The 23,340-nt window shown below is 46.5% G+C and overlaps 1 protein-coding gene across 6 annotated transcripts in view; it reads left to right on the top strand.

Annotated features, from left to right (window-relative positions):
- LARP1B (La ribonucleoprotein domain family member 1B) overlaps positions 1-23,340 on the top strand; it is a 117,612-nt gene that overhangs the window by 44,918 nt on the left and 49,354 nt on the right. For 3 of the 6 annotated variants that reach the window (XM_030564110.1, XM_030564111.1, XM_030564115.1), the window contains exons 4-5: positions 2,758-2,926; positions 17,105-17,248. In XM_030564110.1, coding sequence (XP_030419970.1) covers positions 2,758-2,926; positions 17,105-17,248 — 313 coding nt within the window. Of the gene's footprint in view, positions 1-2,757; positions 2,927-14,824; positions 16,797-17,104; positions 17,249-23,340 lie in introns of those variants that run through there. The other 3 variants (XM_030564112.1, XM_030564113.1, XM_030564116.1) reach the window with 2 other exon arrangements.

The following is a 23,340-nucleotide window of genomic DNA, read 5'->3' as shown; positions in this document are numbered from 1 at the left end:
TCCACAGATGATTTTTCAGGTTGTGGTAGGCCTCCAGCACTATAAATTGAGGGTATTTCCTGTTGGGTTAACCACACCTCCGAGAGCCCTCACAAAAGTGTTCTCAATAGTATCAGCTCAGATGAGGCAACTCCACCATGCTTACACAATGTGCTTCTGATGGGCAGCTCTTGCCTAGAGGCCTTTAATGCTAACCTCATTGCTGTTCCACCTTCTAGTATTCCTGGGAATCTGCATAAACATGAAGTCTACACTGACTCCGACACAGAGCATAGAACTTATAGGAGCTACCTTGGATTCCATCAGGGCAAAGGCTGACCTCCCTAAGGACAGATTTCATGACATAAAAATTCAGATCTAGCTACATGAAGCCTTTGATTATCAGTTCAGATATGCCTCACTCTTCTGCAGCAGATGACATCATGTACTTATCTGATGCCATTTGGCAGACTCCAACTCAATTTCCTACAAGCATGGCTCTGAACAGTATATACACCACAGCAAGCACAGCATGAACACCTTAGTGACCGTCCCGACTGAGTTGAGGGTCTTGCTACAGGTTCATCTGGCCACATATCAGCATGTCTCCTGCCAATGAACATTTACTCGGTCTTTACTCATTGAGTAACAGCCAGGTTTTTGAAGGGTCTGTTCAGAAACTTTACACCAGTAAAGTAACCAACCCATCATTGAGATCTTCTAAATCCCTCTTTGAACCACTAATCAGGTGTTCCTTGTCTTACCTGTCAGAGGAGGTCATGTTCCTCACTGCCATCACTTCAGCTGGAAGAGTAGGTGAATTTGGGGCCCTAATGACCAATGCATTATACATAATAGTCCATAAGGACCAAGTCTCACTACAATTACACCTGAAATTCATTCCTAAGAGACTTTTTTTTTGTAATTTCACATAATCCAGTCAATTCACTTACCTGTGGGTGGGTATTTTTTGTCCCTGAAGCCCCGTGCCTCAAGCAAGAAGAGTATTCCCTTGATGTTAGGTGAGTGTTGGCATTTTACCCGCAGAGAATGAAACAGATCAGAAAATTACCTAGACTGTTGCCATAGCAGAACAAGTATGAGGACAAGCTGTATCCTCTCCAAGAATATAAGTGGATTTATGACTGTATCCTTGGCACAGTTTCCTTCCCCTTGTAGGGTAAGGGCTCACTCTACAAGGGCACAAGCAACGTCTGTAGTATCACTTCAGGAGGTGCCCTGGCTTGATAGCTGCGGGATAGCTATTTGGAGTTGCATCCACCCATTCAGGAGACAGTATTCCTTGGTCCAAGATACCTCTGTTGACACATCCTTTGGGATAGCATTTCTATAAGCAGTTATATCACCTGCATTCTTGCACCTTCCTGCTTTGAGTACTGTTTCAGTCACCCACAGTGGAATACACAAGTACCAGCACTTGAAGAAAGAGAAGTTACTTACCTTATTGTAACTGGAATTCTTCAAGATGTGTAGTCCCTAGTTGTATTCCATTATCCACCGTCCTTCCCTTCTGCTTTGGAACATGACAAGATTCACAGCAGAGAAGAAACTAGAGGTGGTCAGTCCACTTCACTCCTAATATCTTCAGAGTGAAGCATGAGGAGAGCAGAGGTGACAGCATGGGCCAACAGACACCACTTGCAAGAATTCTCTAGTCTCAGGCATGTGGTCCATATTCTCACCCACAGTGGAATACAGATGGGTACCACACATTTTGTATACAATAAGATCAGTAACTTCCCTTTCTTATATTTTGCTATAATTTAGATAATTTCACTTTAACAAGATATCATTTATACATTGTTATTGAAAATACTTATAATTGTACATTTCTCAGTGTTACATATTTAGTACATCTAATTGTAACTGTTTGCATTCTAAAGTTAATTTTTGTAACTTAGAAACATTTTTAAATGAAAAATTAAAATCTGTTTAATACAGGGAGTCCTTGGATTTACAACACAATTCGTTCCTCAGTATTGTGTTGTAAGTTGAAACGTAAGTCGAAACTGCTTTTCCCATATAAATCAATTGTATGGGGGCTGGGGTGTTTTTTAACCAAGGTTTGATGCACTATTTTCACCACAATAACCCAGATTTTTGTACTAAATGAATTATACATGACTAATGTAGCAATATCAATGTATTTATTTGGTAAACTGCATTCAAATAAACACAAATTCACATATGCTTTGACTTTCCAGAACTTTTTGAAGAGCTGGGGGCTTCTCTAAAGTCGGGGCTGCAGGTTTCCCTTGATTCTTCTCTGAAGCAGCAGGGCTGGCTAGGCAGACAGACGGCTGCTCAGAATATCAGCACCATACTACGTGGAATTGGGCTGGCTTTTTACAGAATTGCTTCTAAATAACTTTGTGATCGCGTTATAATGAATTAAGCTGGAAGGGGTCCCTTGCAGTCCCTTCTCTCATTGGCTTCCACAACGAGGGTAGCTTGTTTTTGATTGGCTGAGACCAGGGCCGGGAGCTAATCAGAAAGTTTGAACAGTGAAATCAGTGATTTGCTGAGACTCAGCATGTAATGTGTGCTGTTCTCCCTGCCAGCTTGTGTCGCAAGTCTGAGGACTCGCTTCTAATAATAATTTATTACACAGCTCATAACTTTGGAGCTTATCATGCTCAAAGATTGAGAACTACTTATCTTAAGTCATGTTAATAAGTACAGAAACTTGTTTTAAATATAATTTATGCTGTCCACATCCATAAAATCATGTTAAATATTCAGCAATATCTCTTGCAGTGCAAAACCATAAATCATCAGAATAAAAAGCCACTAAATAAAAAAGAAAGGGAGGAGAAAACTGAAAAGAGAGCAAGCAGTGAAATTGAGAACCTGCAAACAAAGCCTGATGGTCCTGGAGAAAATGTCAGTGAAGACGAGGCTCAATGTAACAATCAAAGGAAAAAAGGTTGGTTGAGGTACTACGCAAAATAACTCAGAATTGTTATAACATTACTAAATTTTTTTGATAATAAACCTTCTTCCAGATGATAGGAAGATGAGTGACTTGACATGCTTTATGCTTTTCTATATTCGCCTTTCAGTATGTGCATGACTAGATACGATGTGAGCAGTGTAAAGTTTTAAAACTATTTTCCCCCGTGCCCTTCTCATTTTTGAGGTGTCATAAAATCATAGAAGATTAGGGTTGGAAGAGACCTTAGGAGGTCATCTAGTCCAATCCCCTGCTCAAAGCAGGACCCACACCAACTAAATCATCCCAGCCAGGCCTTTTGTCAAGCTAGGCCTTAAAAACCTCTGAGGATGGAGATTGCACCACCTCCCTGGGTAACCCATTCCTGTGCTTCTCTACCCTCCTAGTGAAATAGTGTTTCCTAATACCCAACCTAGACCTCTCCTACTGCAACTTGAGACCATTGCTCCTTGATCTATCATCTGCCACAACTGAGAACAGCTGAGCTCCATCCTTTTTGGAACCCCCTTTCAGGTAGTTGAAGACTGCTGTCAAATCCCACCTCATTCTTCTCTTCTGCAGACTAAACAAGCCCAGTTCCCTGAGCCTCTCCTTGTAAATCATGTGCCCCAGCCCCCTGATCATTTTCAGTGCCCTCCTCTGGACTCTCTTCAATTTTGTCCACACCCTTTCTGTAGTAGGGAACACAGAATTGGACGCAGTACTCCAGATGTGGCCTCACCAGTTCCGAATAGAGGGTAATAATCACTTCCCTCGATTTAGTGGCAGTGCTTCTACTAATGCAGCCCAATATACCATTAGCCTTCTTGGCAACAAGGGCACATTGCTGACTCATATCCAGCTTCTCATCCACTGTAATCCCCAGGTCCTTTTCTGCAGAACTGCTGCTTAGCCAGTCAGTCCCCAGCCTGTAGTTGTGCATGGGATTCTTCCGTCCTAAGTGCAGGACTCTGCACTTGTCCTTGTTGAACCTCATCAGATTTTTTTTTAGCCCAATCTTCCAATTTGTCTAGGTCACTCTGGATCCTATCCCTGCCCTCCAGCATATCTACATCTTCTCCCAGCTTAGTGTCATCTGTGAACTTGCTGAGGGTGCAATCTATCCCATCATCCAGATCATTTAATAAAGATGTTGAACAAAACCGGCCTCAGGACCCTGGGGCACTCCACTTGATACCGGCTTTCAACTAGACATCAAGCCATTGATCACTACCTATTGAATCCAACAATCTAGCCAGCTTTCTATCCATCCTATAGACCATTCATCCAATCCATACTTTTTTAACTTGCTGACAAGAATATTGTGGGAGACTGTATCAAAAGTTTTGCTAAAGTCTCGATGTATCATGTCCACTGCTTGCCCCATATCCACAGAGCCAGTTATCTCATTGTAGAAGGCAATCAGGTTGGTCACACATGACTTGCCATTGGTGAATCCAAGTTGACTGTTCCTGATCACTTTCCACTCCTTCTCCACAGTAAAATATGGAAAATAAAATAGATACTGTATTGTATATGTCTTGCAAAGACACATTTTAAAAACTCAAATGGATAAAGTATAACCCATACACTTAGATCAGTTTGTGGGACAGCACAAATTATGAGAACTATAAATAAGTCTGACGTTGGAAAATAACTAGTTCTTCTTCGAGTGCTTGCTCATATCCATTCCAGTTACGTGTGCGTGCGCCGCATGCACGTTCGTCAGAGATTTTTTACCCTAGCAACACTCAATGGGCCAGCAAGGCGCCCCCTGGAGTGGCACCGCTGTGGCGCCTGATATATACCCCTGCTGGCCCATCCGCCGCTCAGTTCCTTCTTACTGCCCATGTCGGTCATTGGAACAGTGGAGTGCGGCTTAGCTGATCTCCTCCTCCCTAGCTATTCGCTCGTTATATAGTTATTGTGTACATAGTTCCTTTTCTATAGTTCTAGTTAACATTTATATTAGTAGTTCTTATAGTAGTTGTGTATATAGTTAAAGAGGATCGGGGTCTAGCTCCTTCTCCTCCCCCAGTACCGGGGCCCATGCCCGGTTCACCAGGCTTCAAACTCTGCACGGCGTGTCATCGGCCGATGCTCACAGGAGACCCACACGACTCCTGTTTAAAGTGCCTAGGCGAATCCCACCTTGCGGACAAGTGCCGAATCTGCAAGGCTTTCAAGCCCCGGACAAAGAAAGAGAGGGACATTCGCCTGAAGCAGCTTTTGATGGAGGCAGCTCTAACTCCTCCATCCTCGACACCGACTCCGGCACCGGGGACAAGTGTCCCCTCCGCACCGGAGCGCACGGTTCCATTAAAGACTCCTCGGCACCAGTCTTCACCAGCTCAACTTTCTGGCCGACACCGCTCCCTCTCCCCGAGGAGCAAGAGGCCCAAGGCTCTTGCGGCACCTGTATCTACGCGGCAGTCGGAGCGTACATCCAAGGCAGACCGCCCGGCACAGTCAGCTGCCGCGGCACTGCTTGCCTCTGCACCATTGATTCGGTCTCACAAGAGCCATCGAGTCTGGTGCCTACCAGCTCCCCGGCGCACGCTGTGGTCGAGCTCGTCGTGCCCTCCACGCCGGAGACCTTCTCCACGGCTCGGGAACTAATTGCTTTGACGGAGCCTGGGCTGCCCCAACCCCCGGCACCACCGGTGCGGGTTGTTCAGTCATTGGGCAAACCCGCCATGATGAGACCATCTTCGCCGGGCACTATCGAACACCGCCGGTCCCGATCCAGGTCCTGCGGACACTCTCGGTCCTGCCATCGCTCCAGATCCCGGCACCGGTCGCAGTCCCGGTACCGCTCTCTATCCCGGTACCGGTCGTACTCGCGGCACCGCTCGAGATCCCAGTCTCCTTCGCGGTACTCTCAGCACCGGTCCAGATCCCGGCACCGCTGTACTTCTCGCAGCCGATCTCGGCATGGAGACGTAAGGCACCGGTCAACCTTCCAGCACCGCGCTGGTCGCAGGTCCCGCTCCCGGCACCGCCACAACTCCCAGTACCATTCACCGGTACCGCGCAGACAAGTGTCCAATGGACACAGAGACCTGGTCCAATCGACTTCAGCTCCTCCGTGGCCTTCGCGTCATCTATCCGTCTCCTCCCATGCAGACAGTGCTTCCTACGGGGATTTGGATACGCTTGCCCATGGCCCGGACCACGGACCTCATCAGTGGTCCTTTTCTTGGGCTTATCATCAAGCCTAAGGCGAACCGACTGGTCCATCACGCTCCGGTCACTCAGAGCACTGTGTGCCCGAGGCCGCCGTCAGCAGACCTCCCCCCGCTGGTACAGAGGAAACCAGTGCACATGCACCGGACCCGCATGATCTTCCAGAGACAGAGGTCCCCCCAGACCAGGCGTCAGTGCAGGACTCACTTGTCCCGGGGCTGTCATCCTCCTCTTCCCCGGATGAGGCAGTAGCGGGGACATCGTCGGGGCCACCTCCGATTGACCTCCGGTCACACCAGGAACTTCTGCGGCGTGTCGCCCAGAATATCAACATTCCAGTAGAGGAGGTTCCAGAGGTGGAGGACCCGGTGGTTAGCATCTTGTCCACAGAGACACCAACCAGAGTAGCTCTCCCCTTCATCCGTTCAATCCAGGCTAGAGCAGACACTATCTGGCAATCCCCGGCTTCCATCCCACCCACAGCCAGGGGGGTCGAACGGAAATACATGGTGCCTTCCAAGGGGTATGAATACCTCTATGTGCACCCCGCTCCCTGTTCATTGATGGTACAGTCCGTCAACGAACGGGAGCGCCACGGCCAAAAAGCCCCCGCACCTAAATCTAGGGAGGCCAGGCGCATGGATTTGTTGGGACGGAAAATCTGTTCCGCGGGAGGCCTCCAAATCCATGTGGCGAACCAACAAGCTCTCCTGAGAAGATACAATTACAATACCTGGGAGGCAGTCGGGAAGTTTACCGAGTTGGTTCCGCAGGATTCCCGCCAGGAATTTACAGCACTCCTAGAGGAGGGGAAGAGGGTCACGAGGACCTCCTTACAAGCCTCACTAGATGCCGCCGATTCGGCGGCTAGAACGGTCGCCTCTGGCATAGCCATGCGACGTATATCATGGTTGCAAGTGTCCGGCCTGCCACCTGAGCTGCAGCATACCATACAAGACTTGCCGTTTGATGGACAAGGCCTGTTCTCGCAAAAGACGGACCCCAGACTGCAGAGTCTAAAGGACAACCACCTAATTATGCGTTCGTTGGGAATGCATACGCCTCAGACTCAAAGACGGTCATTCCGCGCCCAGCCTCAGCGCCCTTACCCCGTGCCTCGGCCAAGACAAGACTTTGCCAGAAGACGAGGTTGCAACAACCGCAGACGTCATTCTGGACCTCAAGGGGGTCACAATTCCAGTCCTACCAAACCAACGCCAGGACCCAAATCAAACTTTTGAGAGTGTGCCCGAGAGCAGTGTACTAATTGGCTCCCTGGATCCCTTTCAGTTCTACAATTGCCTTTCCCCGTTCCTCCCTGCATGGTCCCAGTTAACGTCAGATCGTTGGGTCCTACGTATGGTGGAGCTTGGATACCATCTTCAGTTTGTTTCATCCTTTCCCTCCCACCCCCCTCGTCCCTCTTCAGGGACCCCTCTCACGAGCAACTCCTCATCCAGGAGGTCCACAGGCTCCGCTCAATCGGGGCTATAGAGGAGGTACTAGAGGAATTAAGGAGCAAGGGGTTTTATTCCTGATATTTCCTAATTCCCAAGGCAAAAGGGGGCCTCCGGCCTATCCTAGACCTGCGACGACTAACAAATTCATCAAAAAGTTCAAGTTCCGCATGGTATCCCTGGGAACCATCATTCCTTCCCTGGATCCCGGAGATTGGTACGCCGCTCTCAACATGAAGGATGCATATTTCCACATTGCAATTTATCCCCCGCACAGGCGGTATCTGCGCTTTGTGGTAAATCATCGACACTACCAGTTTACTGTCTTTCTCTTTGGCCTCTCCTCGGCCCCTCATGTCTTCACGAAGTGTATGACGGTCGTCGCTGCTTCCCTACGCCGTCGAATACACGTCTTCCCTTACCTCAATGACTGGCTTATCCGAGGGGCCTCCGAGGCACAAGTCATCAGCCATGTGACCACCATCAAGGACCTGTTTATGCGTCTAGGCCTGATCATCAATTTAGACAAGTCCACTCTGGTGCCTACGCAGAGGATAGAGTTTATCGGGGCAATGCTGGACTCCAACCTTGCAACGGCCACTTTACCCCCACATCGGTTTCAGGCCATAGTCTCCCTCGTCCAAAGTCTTCAGAGCTTTCCAACAGCCTCGGCTTGCACTTGCCTTGGTCTCCTCGGTCACATGGCCGCATGCACATTCGTCACAAAGCACACCAGACTGTGAATGCGTCCTCTACAAATCTGGCTCGCCTCCGTCTATCGGCTGGGCAGAGATGCCATAGACATCATTCTGACAGTTCCGCCGAGCATTCTAGGCTCCCGCGACTGGTGGCGAACGTCATCTTGGGTGTGTGCAGGTCTGCCATTCCATCCTTCCTAGCCTTCCATGTCCCTAACAATGGATGCGTCCTCCCTGGGCTGGGGTGCTCACCTAGGGCACCTGCGCACCCAAGGCCTTTGGTCATCCCAGGAGTTGACGCTACACATCAATGTCAGAGAGCTGAGAGTGGTCAGGCTGGCATGCCAAGCGTTCCAGTGCCATCTGCAGGGCTGTTGTGTTGCTATATTCACAGACAACACAACGGCCATGTATTACATAAACAAACAGGGAAGGACACGATCCTCCCCCTTGTGTCAGGAAGCGATCCAACTGTGGGACTTCTGCATAGCCCACTCCATAGACCTAGTAGCCTCCTTCCTCCCAGGAGTCCAGAACACACTTGCAGATCTGAGCAGGTCCTTCCTGTCACACGAGTGGTCCGTCCGTCCGGACATTCTCCATTCGGTTTTCTGGAGGTGGGACTTTCCCCACATAGACCTGTTTGCCTCCAGAGTGAATAGGAAATGCCAAGTGTTCGGCTCCCTACAAGGTCGCTCCCCAGGCTCCCTGTCGGACGCATTCCTCATTCTGTGGACGGGCCATCTCTGTTATGCCTTCCCACTGTTTTCTCTCGTCCACCGAGTTCTACTCAAGCTCCGCAGGGACAAAGCCCGCCTTATCCTGATCGCTCTGGCTTGGCCGAGGCAGCATTAGTACACCATGCTGCTCGAACTGACTCTGTCAGAACTGATTCCTCTACCACTCTGCCCGGACCTGATCAAACAGGACTTCGGCAGGCTGCACCACCTGGACCTGCAGTCCCTTCATCTGATAGCATGGCTGCTGTCTGGTTGAGCCAATCGGAGTTACGTTGTTCCGCTGCAGTGCAACAGGTGCTGCTGGGAAGCAGAAAGCCCTCCACGTGATCAACATACCTCGCTAAATGGAAGCGCTTCTGTCACTGGTGCGCCCAGCAGGACCTGTCTCCTCAATCTGTATTACTCCCCACTATCTTGGACTATTTATGGTCTCTCAAAGAGCAAGGTCTGGCAATCTCTTCTCTAAGAGTGCATCTTGCAGCTATTTCCACCTTCCATCCTGGGGAAGTTGGCAGTTCTGTTTTTTCCCCACCCTGTAATCTCCAGATTCCTCAAGGGCTTGGAATGACTCTACCACCAGGTCAAATGCCCAACCCCTACCTGGGACCTGAACCTCATCTTAACCAGGCTCATGGGGGGCCCCCCTTTGAGCCTTTAGCCACATGCTCGCTGCTGTACCTGTCCTGGAAGACAGCATTCTTAGTCGCTGTCCCCTCAGCTAGATGAGTCTCAGAACTTCAAGCATTGACTGTGGATCCTCCGTATACGGTGTTCCATAAGGACAAGGTACAGCTGCGAGCGCACCCGGCATTCCTCCCTAAGGTCGTCTCTGCCTTTCACGTTAATCAGGACATCTTCCTGTCAGTCTTTTTTCCAAAGCCGCACTCATCGCGACGGGAACAGAAGCTGCATGCTCTGGACGTCCGCAGGGCTCTCGCCTTTTACATCGAGAGGACCAAACCCTTCCAGTTTTCACCTCACCTATTTGTAGCTGTGGCAGAACGTATGAAGGGCATGGCAATCTCTTCCCAGTGTATTGCATCTTGGGTGACATCGTGTATTCGGGCATGCTATGGCTTGGCTCACGCTCCGACTGGCCATCTCACCACCCACTCTGCTCGGGGTCAAGCCTCATCTGCCTCATTGTTGGCCCATGTTTCCATACAGAAAATCTGCCACGCGGCCACCTGGTCTTCCATCCACACCTTTGCATCGCACTATGCATTGGTCCAGCAGTCCAGAGACGATGCCGCCTTTGGCTCAGCGGTCTTAGATTCCGCAATGTCTCTCTCCGACCCCCCCGCCTAGGTAATTCTTGGGAATCACCTAACTGGAATGGATATGAGCAAGCACTTGAAGAAGAAAAGACGGTTACTCACCTTTGTAACTGTTGTTCTTTGACACGTATTGCTCATATCCATTCCACACCTGCTCTCCTTCCCCTCTGTCGGAGTAGCCGGCAAGAAGGAACTGAGGAGCAGATGGGCCAGCAGGGGTATATATCAGGCTCCATAGTGGCGCCACTCCAAGGGGCGCCCTGCCGGCCCACCGAGTGTTGCTAGGGTAAAAAATCTCAGACGAACGTGCATGCGGCGTGCGCACACCTAACTGGAATGGATATGAGCAACACATCTTGAAGAACAGTTACAAAGGTGAGTAACCGTCTTATCTATAAGCCTTCAGCTTTAAGGAATTCTGGATAGGTTGTATACTGGTATTTAAGGCAAATCTATCCAAAAATTGCAGCACACTTCCTAAAAACGTTGATCTAGAGTTGCAAATAGTGGATAATGCACAAAACTGGAAATTTCAAAGACAGCTGAGTTCTTCTATTAGTGAATCACACGTCATATTCTTGGCTCTTTTTATACAAAATGCCAAGCAAGAACAAAATTTGTGTTTATATTAGCAGAGAATCTTATGCTTTGGAACACAGTTTGGTATCATTTATACCTATAAAACTGACAAACAATACTTGTTAAAACAGAGATCTCCACTATAGGGGTAAAGGTCTTGGTGTTCTATCACGTGAAACTTATTTTTTTGTAATGAAAATGGTGAATTTGTTGATGCAAAAAATTTTGTCAACTTTAAAATATATTTTCCATCAGATATCTGAAGAACTTAATTCCGAATTACCTGATTCATCTGTTTAATATCTGATTTTTTTTAATTTTTTTTATTCATGATACATCTTGGACTTTTTTTTTTTTGGCATAAGATTTAAGGTGCCTTGCCCACCTCCCAGCCAACTGCACAATAGCAGATCTTATTGTCAGAGCTTGTGTTATGCATCTTTTTACCCTTTCGCTATTAAGATGTTTTTCTTATATGTCTCATCTTAGTGTTCGTTATACTTTAGCATACCACAACTTAACATCCCACATTCTTCTTCGAATGATGGTCCATATGTATATTTCACACACAGGTACGCATGCATGCCATACATCTAAGTCTGGAAATACTTCAAAGCAGCATTTGTTGGCCCACATATGCACATCAGCTCCCCTCATGCTCCTGACTGAGGGTATAAGAGGCAGTGTGGACTGATGCTTCTCCAATTCCTTACTGATGCAGGGCCTGAGTTACAATTTTGTCCTTTTCATTGCATAACTTATTTAAAAAAAATTGTGAATAGTTGTATTCTTAAGTTTAATATGTATAATATAAAGTATTTTTCTCTCCAGTTGGGGACCCTCTCCTCAGCTCTGGGACTATGCCCAGAGTCCTGGGATTCAAGAATTGCATCTTCTGCCATTGATCTTCTCCATCTGTGACAAATATCAATGCAGCCTGTACTGTCAGGGTGAGGCGCATATCTCTGCAAAGTGCAGTATCTGTTGCTCTTTCCTGCCCAGGACCTTTGCCTATGGAAGCCCTGATGGAGAATGCTATGACATCCTCTCTGATATGGGCCATCAGGACCCCTATGTACATCAGTCCCTTCAATTGATCAGCAGTGTCCCTCCAAGCATGTGCCTTGGAGTCAATGCCGCACCATCTAAGCCCATCTTTGCAAGGTGCTCCCGTGGGAGTAAGGACAAATCCCTATTGAGGACTGTCCATAAGAAGCACATTTCCTCTGAGCCTGTGCAGGTGGGATGAAACTTGGCATATGGAACCTAAGGAATAGGCTCCAATGAAGACCACCTGATCGGAGGGCAAGATATGTAAAAAGCTGCATTTGTCACCTTGATGCCAAATCATCAGTGATGTAACTAGGCATTTTAGTGCCTGGGATGAGCCAGCATATTTGAAGCCCTTGCTAGAGCACAGTGTGGGACTATTTTTTTAAATCTAGTCCTACCCTGCAATACCCACTCCCACATGCTCCTGCATTGTTTGTTGAATTTTAATCTCGCGCCCGCTACTATGCCAGCGGGTCATGCAGGATCCCAGTCATGCTGCCTACCCTGCAGTATTAAGTATTGCCACCCTTACTTCTGCACTGCTGCTGGCAATGGAACTACCTTCAAAGCTGGGCAGCCAGAGAGTCGTGGCTGATGGCCAGACCGTTTCATGTTTGTGGCACAGGAGGACTGTTTTTTTTTTAAATCCTGATCCCATTCCACCGCATAATTCTCACTCCTCCCTGTTACAGTATTGTTGGTTGAATTTTTATCTTGCTCCTGCTACTATGGCAGCAGGTCCTTTGGGATCCCAGTCCTGCTCTCGGGCTCTACCTCCTATCATTTATTCGTCTCTTCCCCCCCCCACACACCATTGGCTTTGCACCCTGGGTTCGCCCCGCCCTGGTTATGGTCTTGTCGATCATCAGGATGAACGTTTGCTGATTTCGTCTACAAGTGATGGTCTAGACCCATTGTCAGTACTGCATCATCCATGTAAAGACTGTCCAGTTGCTGCGACGCACTGGATCTGTCAGATGTAACTGTGGAAACTGCTCAGGCATGAGGGCATACCAAGACTTGTGTAACACTAGAGGATATATTCCTTCCTTATCAATGGTCTCCACTTCTTTCTGGCCTGGCCTTCCTGAGGGATGTCCTTATCCAGAAGATGCAGCTACATAACTCTCCTAGGAGCTGTCTCACCTCCAGCCTACTGGTAGAAGTGCCCCGGCACTGAGAGCACTGCTGCTACCAATGGAGCAATTCTCAAAATGAGATGAATCGGAGGATATGGTCACATTGGTATCTCCATGGAGGCAGTTGAGGGGTTACATTTGCTGTTCCACTGGGTATGACACCCCCCCCGGACCGCTGGTAGTGACTTCCTTGGGAGTTCCCCGCAACCGATTGATGCCTCCTTCTGGTCTTATTGGGGTTCGTGGGATCCTTATGGCAGGCATCGGGACCCCTCAAGTTATATCGCACCTCTTCCTCTCGCAAGCTGGTTCTGTCCATGTACCAGGAGGAAGGAGGTGGAACCTGATCCGATGCTTTCACTGGGTGCTTCTTCATTGGCCAAGGTGGCCACTGCTTCCTCAGATTTCATCAGGTTGGTGACAGGGTTTTTCATACAACTTTTAACTGCCTTAGGCATTTACGTAAATGAAGAAAAGACTTTGTTACCCACCAGTCAATAAACTTCTTATGGGGCAAAATTTGGACTCAGTTTCCACGAAAGCGTTCACAAAAGGGTTCTTGCGATGAGCAATTTGATGTCGCACATCATCCACAGAACATGAGCCACAGTACACAAGTGCCTTTCACTTTTAGGCCACATGGCCACGTGCACCTGTGTGACTCCTTTTGCCAGATTCCACTTGCAGTGCCTACAGGCTTGGCTCTACTTGATCTAGCGACCAAGCAAAGACCACATCAACTCCAAGGTGGTAGTTCCTGATAGTCGTCACCTCCGAAACGAAGGGCTTGGCTACACTTGCAAGTTCGAGCACATTAAATAAGCTCCGAGCACCCTAACTCCTGAGGTTTCCACACTGACAGGGCATATAGAGCACCTGGACTCTGCGGTTGGAGTGCCCCAGTAACCCACCTCCATGAGAAGCGTAGAGCTTGCTGTGCCCTGGCTGAAATGCTGGGGGTCCTTGTAGATGACATATTGCATTACTGCACTGTGATTGGCCTCTGGAAACATCCCATAATCCCTTGAAGTCAAGTGGCCACTCTCGTCATTGTTTTGAATTCAGCTGTAGGCATGTGGATGTCCCCTTTCAAAGCTCTGTTTCTGACCGCTGGCATGCTTATCTGCAAACCATTACAGTGGAATGCTCCTGCTGCAGAGGTAGGGGTGTGTGTGTGTGTGAGAAAAAGGTGCAGGGTGGGGGCTGATGCCAGGGTTTCCCCCTTTCCCCCTGCAGCTGTCTGAACGTACAAGAAAGCATGCTGACACACTCTGCCCCCCCCAAAAAAAGAAGTCTCCCCACCCCACATAAACACAACACACTTCCTGTCACACTCCACCTACCCACCCCCATTTGAAAAGCATGTTGCAGCCACTTGCTGCAGGCTGCAGCCACTTGCACACTGAGATAGCTACCACAATGCACTGCTCTCTGTGGCATTGCAAGAGCTGCTAATGTGGCCATGCCGCTGCACTTGCAGCTGACAGTGTGAACACATGACAGCGCTTTCCCTGCTGCTGTCTCCAAGGGCTGGTTTAACTGCCGGCGCTGTACATCTGCAAGTGTAGCCATAGCCTTAGTGGTCAAACCCAGAGAAGGTCATAGCTGGGAATTCCCTTGAGCAATGCCACTTCCAGGGCCACCAGTATGAGAGACCAGTGGGATGCTCAGGGCACTAGGTCCCCATGAGAGGCCAGACTACATACAAACTTATTGGAAATGAGGTTGTTCCTCCTTGCATGCAAGGTCTTCCTTTCACTTATATGCTCACTATGTATACACGTAATATTGGACCTTATCACCATGGTGGTCTATATAAACACATAGGGAGGTCTTATCCACTCTGCCAGGAAGTTGTCAGACTTTGGAACAGGGATGTCAGGAACCACATTGCGATACAGGCCACGTATCTATAGGCATTCACAACTCCCTGGCATACAAATTAAGCAGAAGGTTCTCAATGGGCCATTCGTGGGAGGTTCATGACACAGTCCTAAGTGAGATTTTACACAACAGGTTATTTTGCTGTGGGACCTCTTTGAGTTGCAAATGAATAGAATGCTCCCCCTGTTGTGACTCTCAGGGTAACACTTTGCTGATGTCCTGGATGAATGGCCTCAGATTGCCTTTCCTCGCATTCCTCTGTTTCTGCAAGTCATAGGGAAGATTCATAGCAACAGAGCCAACATCATTCTCCTTATACCCACTGACTCAGACAGCTTTGGTTCACAGAATTTCTATTGATGTCTGCGCCACCAACACCAATCAAGATCTGCCTGTTCCTGGATCTCCTGAACCCAGATGAGGGAAGATGAAGCATCCCAATCTGGGCTCATGCCATCTCACATCCTGGTTTTTAGATGGGCATTGGAAATAGGATGCTTGTGTTCAGCCCCAGTTCAGGTGATCTTTAGCCAGAGTACTAAAGAGTCTACCAAAACCTATCATCAGGCTAAACTGAGATTCTTTTCAGCCTGGGCGCAACAACATCATTGTTCTCCAGATAGTCTAGAACTGGAATAGCTGCAGTATATCGTGTCCCTGAAGACTTCCGGGGTCTCTGCTGGCTTTTTAAGAGTTTACCTACCAGTGATTAGTGCCTTCCTTCCTCCAGTGGTCTTTACTCTCACAGCTACAGTATGATTCATGAAAGGCCTGATCAGGACCTTCCCACCAGGCTTAAACCTACTTCTTAATGGAATGTTAACCTCATCCTGTCCAAGCTCACTAGTCCACCTTTCGACCCCTAGCGACTTGTGCCATGTCCACCTGTCCATATAGATGGCATTTTTAATCACCATCACCTCAGTTAGGAGGGTCAGCAAGCTCAGAGCTATCATGGTGGACCCTCCTGATACAGCATTTCACAAAGAAAAGATTTCTTTTTGACTACACCCAAGTTTCTTCAAAGATTGAGTTCCACGTCAGTCAAACAATACTTACCTTTATTTTTACAGAAACGTCACATTTCTCTGAAGACACGAGAGTTCACTCCTTTGATGTCTGGCAGGCCCTGGGGTTCTAACTACAAAGATCCAAGCCTATTGGGAAATGACCCAGACTCTGTCACTGTAGCAGATATTCCATGGGCAAGCCATATCATCCCAGAGGCTTTCTAAGTGGGTTTCAGGATGTGTCTTAGAGTGCTACAAGATATCAAACATTCTTCCCCTTGGGGGTGTCATAGATCACTCCATCCCTATAAGACATTCAGCTGCAGAACATCTGCAGAGAGGCTACCTGGAGTTTGATTCACGCATTTGTGACACACTACGCTCTAGTTCATGCCTCGGCTGTGGATGTAGTGGTGGGATCAGTAGTGCTGCAAGCATCTTTGCTACCAGCTTCTTCTTACCAGCCTCTGGCCAGCAGTATTCAGACTAATCACTCATGTGTGGAATATGCACAGGGACCATCACTTGAAGTAGTGGAGGTTACTTTACTGTAACTGGAGGTTCCTTCAAGATGTGTAGTCCCTATCTGTACTCCACTATCCCCCTGCCCCACTATCCCCTATGCTTTGGGTCCTGTTGGATATGCAGAAAGAGGAGGAACTGGAGAGATGTCAACCCACACTGCCTCTTAAGCCCTTGGTCGGGAGCATGAGAAGAACTACATGTGTGGGCCAATGGACACTGCTTTGAAGAAGTTCTGGACTCGGGTGCATGTCCTGCATGCATACGCATATGTGGAATGTAGATAGGGACCACCTATCTCGAAGAACCTCCAGTTACAGTAAGTAACCTCCACTTGTGGTTTCTCCTTGGAGCTTGACCAAACTCACTTCAGTTATTAGATTCAAGGCTTATTTAAGATACATCTTTTAAAACTCAAAAGTTACTATTCTCTGATTTTTTTACTTACAGAATTGGCATTAACATATTTTCTATTGCCTAAATATTTTAGGTAAACTAATTATTTAAGAGCTACTTATTCTAGCTTTAAAAATGAATTCTACAATATATTCTAAACAGTTAAATTATAGTGAAATGCCTAGCTGCCCCATAGTTAAAGTTGAAAATATATTTTTTTTCACTCTTAAGGTAACAGGCAGAAGTGGGTACCACTTCATTTAGATGATGTAAGACCAGATAGCCAAGAAGGAACAGGCTCTCTAAATAGTTCAAGATCTCAGCCAGAAACAAGCAAATTAGTGCCATACAACAACAGACGAAACGAGTCAAGAAGTAAGTGGTTTTCAGTCCTAACGCTGGCTTTTACAGTGGTTCCCAAGTGTAACTTAAAATTTTTGTTCATTGAATGTTCATGTCAGTTAAAGTAAAACACTGATAGAAACTAGGTATGTTTTGAGACAGGATGTTAAAGCCAGTCCATGTCATCTGTCCAGGGCCTTTTTTTCCTGACCTACTATTCCAATACTGAGTGTCTCCTGAACAGACTTTAGTAACATAGTTGGTTGTGCAGAAATTTAACTTTAGTGTTAACAATGCAATAATTTATCTGAAAGAACTTAATTGTAGTTCATTACTCTAGTTGAATAGTGAACGGAAGAAAAATTGTTCTTTAAAACTGTTTTAGGATTTTGACTCATTGGGTGGGTGGGTGAGAGAGAGAGAGAGAGATGATCTGTACCTCAGGGGAACACCCTACACTCCCATGTTCATCTTTATAAAATGATTGTGTGGTATCCAATACACAGTTCGTCATGTTGACTGTTTTTGGAAGGTTTATGATGCACACTGATCGTGGTTGTTATAGGTTATAATTTCATGTAATATAGTTATGAGGCTGAAAATGTATCCTCATGGCTTAAAGCAAGCCCATGCAAAAACTCTCCAAGAACAGAAAGGCAGTTCTCACCTCTTCAGGGCACAAATGGGACAAACCCAGCCCAGCCTCACAAGAACAATTGACACTGGTTTAGGCAGCAACAAAATAATCTGTGACTCCCTGGAAGGGGTCATCCCCTTCCTTTAGTCAGTTTGAAACTGCGATGAGGTAATGCTCACCTGACTCTAAAGGGGATGGGGGCAAAGCCAAGAGGAAAGAAAGGACACAGTTCTTGCTTTTTCTTTGGGTGCAGCAAAATCAGATATTTTATTATTTCTCAAGCAATTGCAATAGAGGGGAGGGAGTGTCCTAGGACACAGGGTTGCCCCAGTCCCATACAGGTCTCAACAGGTAAACAATTACAGCAAGCATTTATACCTTTGTTACAGACAATAACAAGCAATAATACAGACAGTAATAAGCAACAGCTGCATTTTGTTTATGCATAGGCCACCCTGCTATCTTATTTTTCTCACTTCTGGAAGATGCCAGTCTACGTATTTGGTTATCAGTGCAAGGTTGTGACAACTTCTCACATAGTTCTTTCCCACTTGCCTCACACCATCCTCGCTTCTACAAGTCTCGCGTCAGACCAGCTGTAACCCTAATGACTCTTGTTAACTGCTAGCTTGACTCTTGCTAACAGACTGACATGCATTAAGATCCCCTACAAATCCTTGTCAATTCCTTCCCTCCTTCCACACATTTTGCCATGTTCTCTCTCTCCCACCTACATCTACAGACACCACCACCATCAAGCAATTGAAACACTGATCAAAGAGGAGAGCCTGACTGAAAAGTCAGCCTATGGTGAGAAGCATCTAAGTTTTTAAGGACAGTGAAAATGTTAAGATCAGCTTAGAATGCATTTTGCTTTTTTCATTTGACCAAATCTGACTTGTTATGCTTTGACTTATAATCACTTAAATCTACCTTTATAGATCTGTTTGTTTATACTGCCTGAAGCAGTGCATTTGGTTTGCAGTGTCAGAAACTCCCCTTGGGAGAACAAGCCTTGTACATATCAATTTCTTTGTTAAACTGACAACCTTATATAAGAGTGCACCATCTAGCAGATACAACTGGACACTGCAAGACAGAGGTTCCCAGGGTTGTGTCTGGGACAAGAGATATTGACTAGTGTCATTTGCTTGCAAGCAGCTGGGAGAGCAGCTTATGTGCCAAAGGTTGTGCATGAACAGCCCAGGAGTGGGAGTTCTCACAGCAGAGCAGGGTAAGGTTGGCTCCAAGAGTCAAGGATTGGAGAGGCCTAGCAGATGACTAGTCCAGATAACACCAGAGGGGAATGTCAGTGTGTATACATGCACACAATTGCAAATTAATAAATCACTGCCAAGTACGTTGTTAACTGAGTTAAGGTTGTTTAGCACTGACTCGTGCCCTTTCAGAATGTGGGGAGTGGCCAAACTTAACCTCTCAAAACCAGAAAATAAGAAGTTAAAGTGATGTCTTACCACACCCCCACACAACCTTAACTCTGCCCTTTTGAGAGATCAGAGGATGATACCCTTCTTGAGCCTGTGGAACACAGCAAAGAGAGTGAATGTTAGTGTGAGAGGAGGTAGCTCTTAAACTTTTCTTGATTAGGATATATGTTGAGTTTAGGTCCAGCTTAGCAAATGTGTGCAGGTCAGGTTTAGCTAACTCTTGACCACTTTACTGACTCCAAACAAACCACTGAAGACTTGTCAGATGTTAATACCTGTTCATCCTTATCCTAAGCATTTCCTCTGAGACATCACCGTACCTTCAGTTAGCCCTGACTGAGCCTTATAGTACACTATGATGTATGCCAGAAGACCACTGGAACTCCCCTGAGCCATAGCATGGCACAGAGGATGCATGGCAGTGAGAGTGCCAATGCAGATGTGAAATTCTGGTGAGCACTGAACATGTAAGAGAGCTAGAATGAATTGAAACAATCTTGTTTTCCCTAATCTTGTTGAAATACCTACTGCAATGTCAGCCTCTGCAGGACACAGTGGCAGTTATTCCACCAACCTTTTAAAAATCTTTAATGTATTATATTTTAGAGCTAAGAGGGCCATCTGCTTTAAATCATCTGTTCAGGCCTCCTGCATAATGCGTGTCAGAAAATAGAGATCTAGAAATCTGCTGCTACTAATCCTAAATTGGTACAGCTAGTGAGAATCATGGAGTGTGTGTCAAGAGGAATGATGGTAGAGAATTGTGTTGGACCCAACACAGCACACCACAGAAAATCGCAGATGTTTGTTAGGGGTATGTTAGGTTTGGTTTGGTCCCAGTGCCTACTGCCAGCTCCAGCAGGGCACAATTTAGGTGCTGCGGGAGAAGTTTCTATATTTTTTGGCTTTGAGGCCTCAGTTTAGCTCTACTTCATTAATCTAGGAAAGACGTGAAACAGTGCTAAGCCACTTTCACTCTGATAAAGTTTTTGGTAGTGAATTTCCCTTTTGAGAACGTGGTGATAGTGAGGTAGGAATGATTAAGGGTTGGTTGTGGGGTGGGTACAATGAGGCGTTCTGGACGTAACTCTTCACTACTCAGCTACCAGCTTCACCTTCCTCATGGCACGCTCCATGCTGTGGTGAGTGTGGATGGATCTGAGGAAAAAGAAAGATGGTGCAACTGTGAGGAGGAGTACATATGCCAGCTGGATGCAGGAACGGGGCAAAGAATGGAACTCTAGAGTCCTTGCCCAAGTCTGGGGGGTCTAGTGTGTGTATGGAGAAGTAGCTGTGCCACACCTCTCTTTAGAATAGGAGTCTCATGGGGGTGTGTATAGTGGCCTGTTCGTCTCAATGCGATGTTGTCAGGTGAATCTGATGGTGATGAATACAGAGTAAAACAAAAGCTCTGAAAGATGTGAAATGTTTAATTCATTGCAGTGGGAGTATTCATCCTCACTCCCTTGGACTCAGTGCTTTTACGCCTGTGCTGTCCATGCTGCATGCCTGTTCAGAACTTCACACTCTGGCCTCAGCATTTTGTGCCTGGTGTTCCAATGCCCAGCACATCCCTGGTTTTTCAAATCTAGTGCTTCTCGGCAGGAGTTCAACCAGTGTTTTTGGCATAGACCCAATTTATCCTGGCTGGGATTCTTCCGCTGGTCTCTTTGGTCTGACTATCTCAGTTTGGCAATTAGTACCTCCCATAACAGCCTATCTCATACCACCATACATATCCCAGAGATAGTATTACCCACCATACTATCCCAGGGTTGGACAGGTATGCTTATGGGGTGCCAAGCTTCCTCAAAATTGCATGCACCTCTCACATTTCCAAAAGGAACTGTATTGTGGCTGCAGACACCAAGCAAAGGCACATTGAGAGCATTAATGTGCACATCATTCATATCTCCAGAGGAGAGTCATGACCTTTGGGTTCAGGGTGCAGTCAGTGCTTGTTCCCCTGAGCCACCATTTAGATATAGGACTTTGGCACTCACAAAGAATTTACTGCAGAAACATTAGCTTACAGGGAAACAGACTCTAAGCAGAGTTGCATAAACTTTTAAATTTCTAAAATGATCCATGGTACTGTTAATAACTGAACTTCGGAGCAATCCAATTACATACATAGCTGAGAGTTGAAGCCTTATTCTTTTTCTAGCTCTGCACCAATAAAAATATAAGAATCTGAACATTTTATAAACAGCTCACTTTTGGAAGAGGAGGAATCTCTTGACTAAATGACCTAAGTTTGCACCACAAAGTCTTCTCCAGGCCCTCCTGTGGCACATCTGTCTTCAAGACACTGTCCATATGTGACGGGTCCAGTCACAGAGATGCCCTTGGGACTGTCACCTGACGTGCTGGACTCACCTCTGATCCCATTTTTCCCTGCTAGCTTGGGACTCCAGAACCCTGCCTTGTTGAGCCAGACACGCTAGTCTGCTGCAACACAGACCCATGTCTGGTCCTCGCCCCTGAAGCTGCAGACTTGAACGAAAAACTGCTCAGCAGATCACCTATCTCCAGCACCCAGACACCCAGTTCTCAATGGTATCCAAACCCCAAATAAATCCATTTTACTCTATATAAAGCTTATACAGGGCAAACTCATAAATTGTATGCCCTCTGTAACTGGTATAACTGTTTGCTTCTCCAGGTATGAATCACTTACTCTGAGTTAATAAATAAACAAAAGTGGTTTTATTAAGTATAAAATGTAGGATTTAAATGGTTTCAAGTAATAACAGACAGAACAAAGTAAATCACAAAGCAAAATAAAGCAAAAACACGCAAGTCTAAGCCTAATACATTAAGAAACTGATACAGATAATATCTCACTCTCAGAGATGTTCCAGTAAGCTTCTTTCACAAAGTAGACTCCTTCCTAGTCTGGGACCAGTCCTGTCCCGTAGTACAGTCCTTGTTAATTCCAGCTCAGGTGGTAACTAGGGGTTTTCTCATGACTGGCAGCCCCCTTTGTTTTGTTCCACCCCCTTTTATAGCTTTGTCACAAGGCAGGAATCTTTTGTCTCTCTGGGTCCCCACCCCTCCTTCTAAATGGAAAAGCACCAGTTTTAAGATGGATTCCAGTATTATGTGATGTGGTCATATGTCCTGTGAGACCTCATTCATCACCACCCATGAAGGTTTGCAAGTAAACAGAGCCATTTACAGGCAATTGTCCTCGTCAGTGGGAGCCATCCAGATTCCAAACCACTATTAATGGCTCATACTTTGCATAATTACAGTAGGATCCCAGAGTCATACTTCATATTCCTAGTTTCAGATACAAGGAGGGTACATTCATACAGATAGAATAAGCTTTGTAATGATACCTTACAAGAGATCTTTTGCACAAAGCATATTCCAGTTATATTATAGTCACACTTATTGCACTCCATATATTTTATGGAAATATGCTAATGTCACAAGCAATTTGAATGTTATGGCCGCCCCAGAGGGATCTGATTTTATCTGCAGAACACCTTGGTCAAATGATCCCAAACTTGCTGTACTAACTTTATCCCTAGTCACGATGAGGTATTGAAATTTTCAGAACAATCTGAGTATGGATGTAGATTTGAGAACACTTAGGGCTGGTCCACACTACGGGGGGGGAAATCGATCTTAGATACGCAACTTCAGCTACATGAATAACGTAGCTGAAGTTGAATATCTAAGATCGGATTACTCACCCGTCCACACCGCGCGGGATCAATGTTTGCGGCTCTCCCTGTCGATTCCGGAACTCCGTTGGGGTTGATGGAGTTCCGGAATCGATATAAGCGCGCTTGGGGATCGATATATCGCGTCTAATCTAGACGCGATATATCGATCCCCAAGCAATCTATTTTAACCCACCGATACGGCGGGTAGTCTGGACATGGCCTTAGAAATATTAGCTGTTTAGAGAGCTCATATTCCAGCTAAACTAATACAACAACCCTAGGGTCCGGATGATGCAGTAAAGTTTCCAAGAGAATCCGAGTGTGCCTGTGGACTCTAAAAAATTTCAAAATATTGTTAAAGAG

This window comes from Gopherus evgoodei, chromosome 5 (genome assembly GCF_007399415.2).
Source record: "Gopherus evgoodei ecotype Sinaloan lineage chromosome 5, rGopEvg1_v1.p, whole genome shotgun sequence".
NCBI classification, from domain to species: domain Eukaryota; kingdom Metazoa; phylum Chordata; order Testudines; family Testudinidae; genus Gopherus; species Gopherus evgoodei.
Note: the sequence above shows the minus strand (reverse complement) of the source record. Positions and strands in the feature narration are given on the sequence as shown.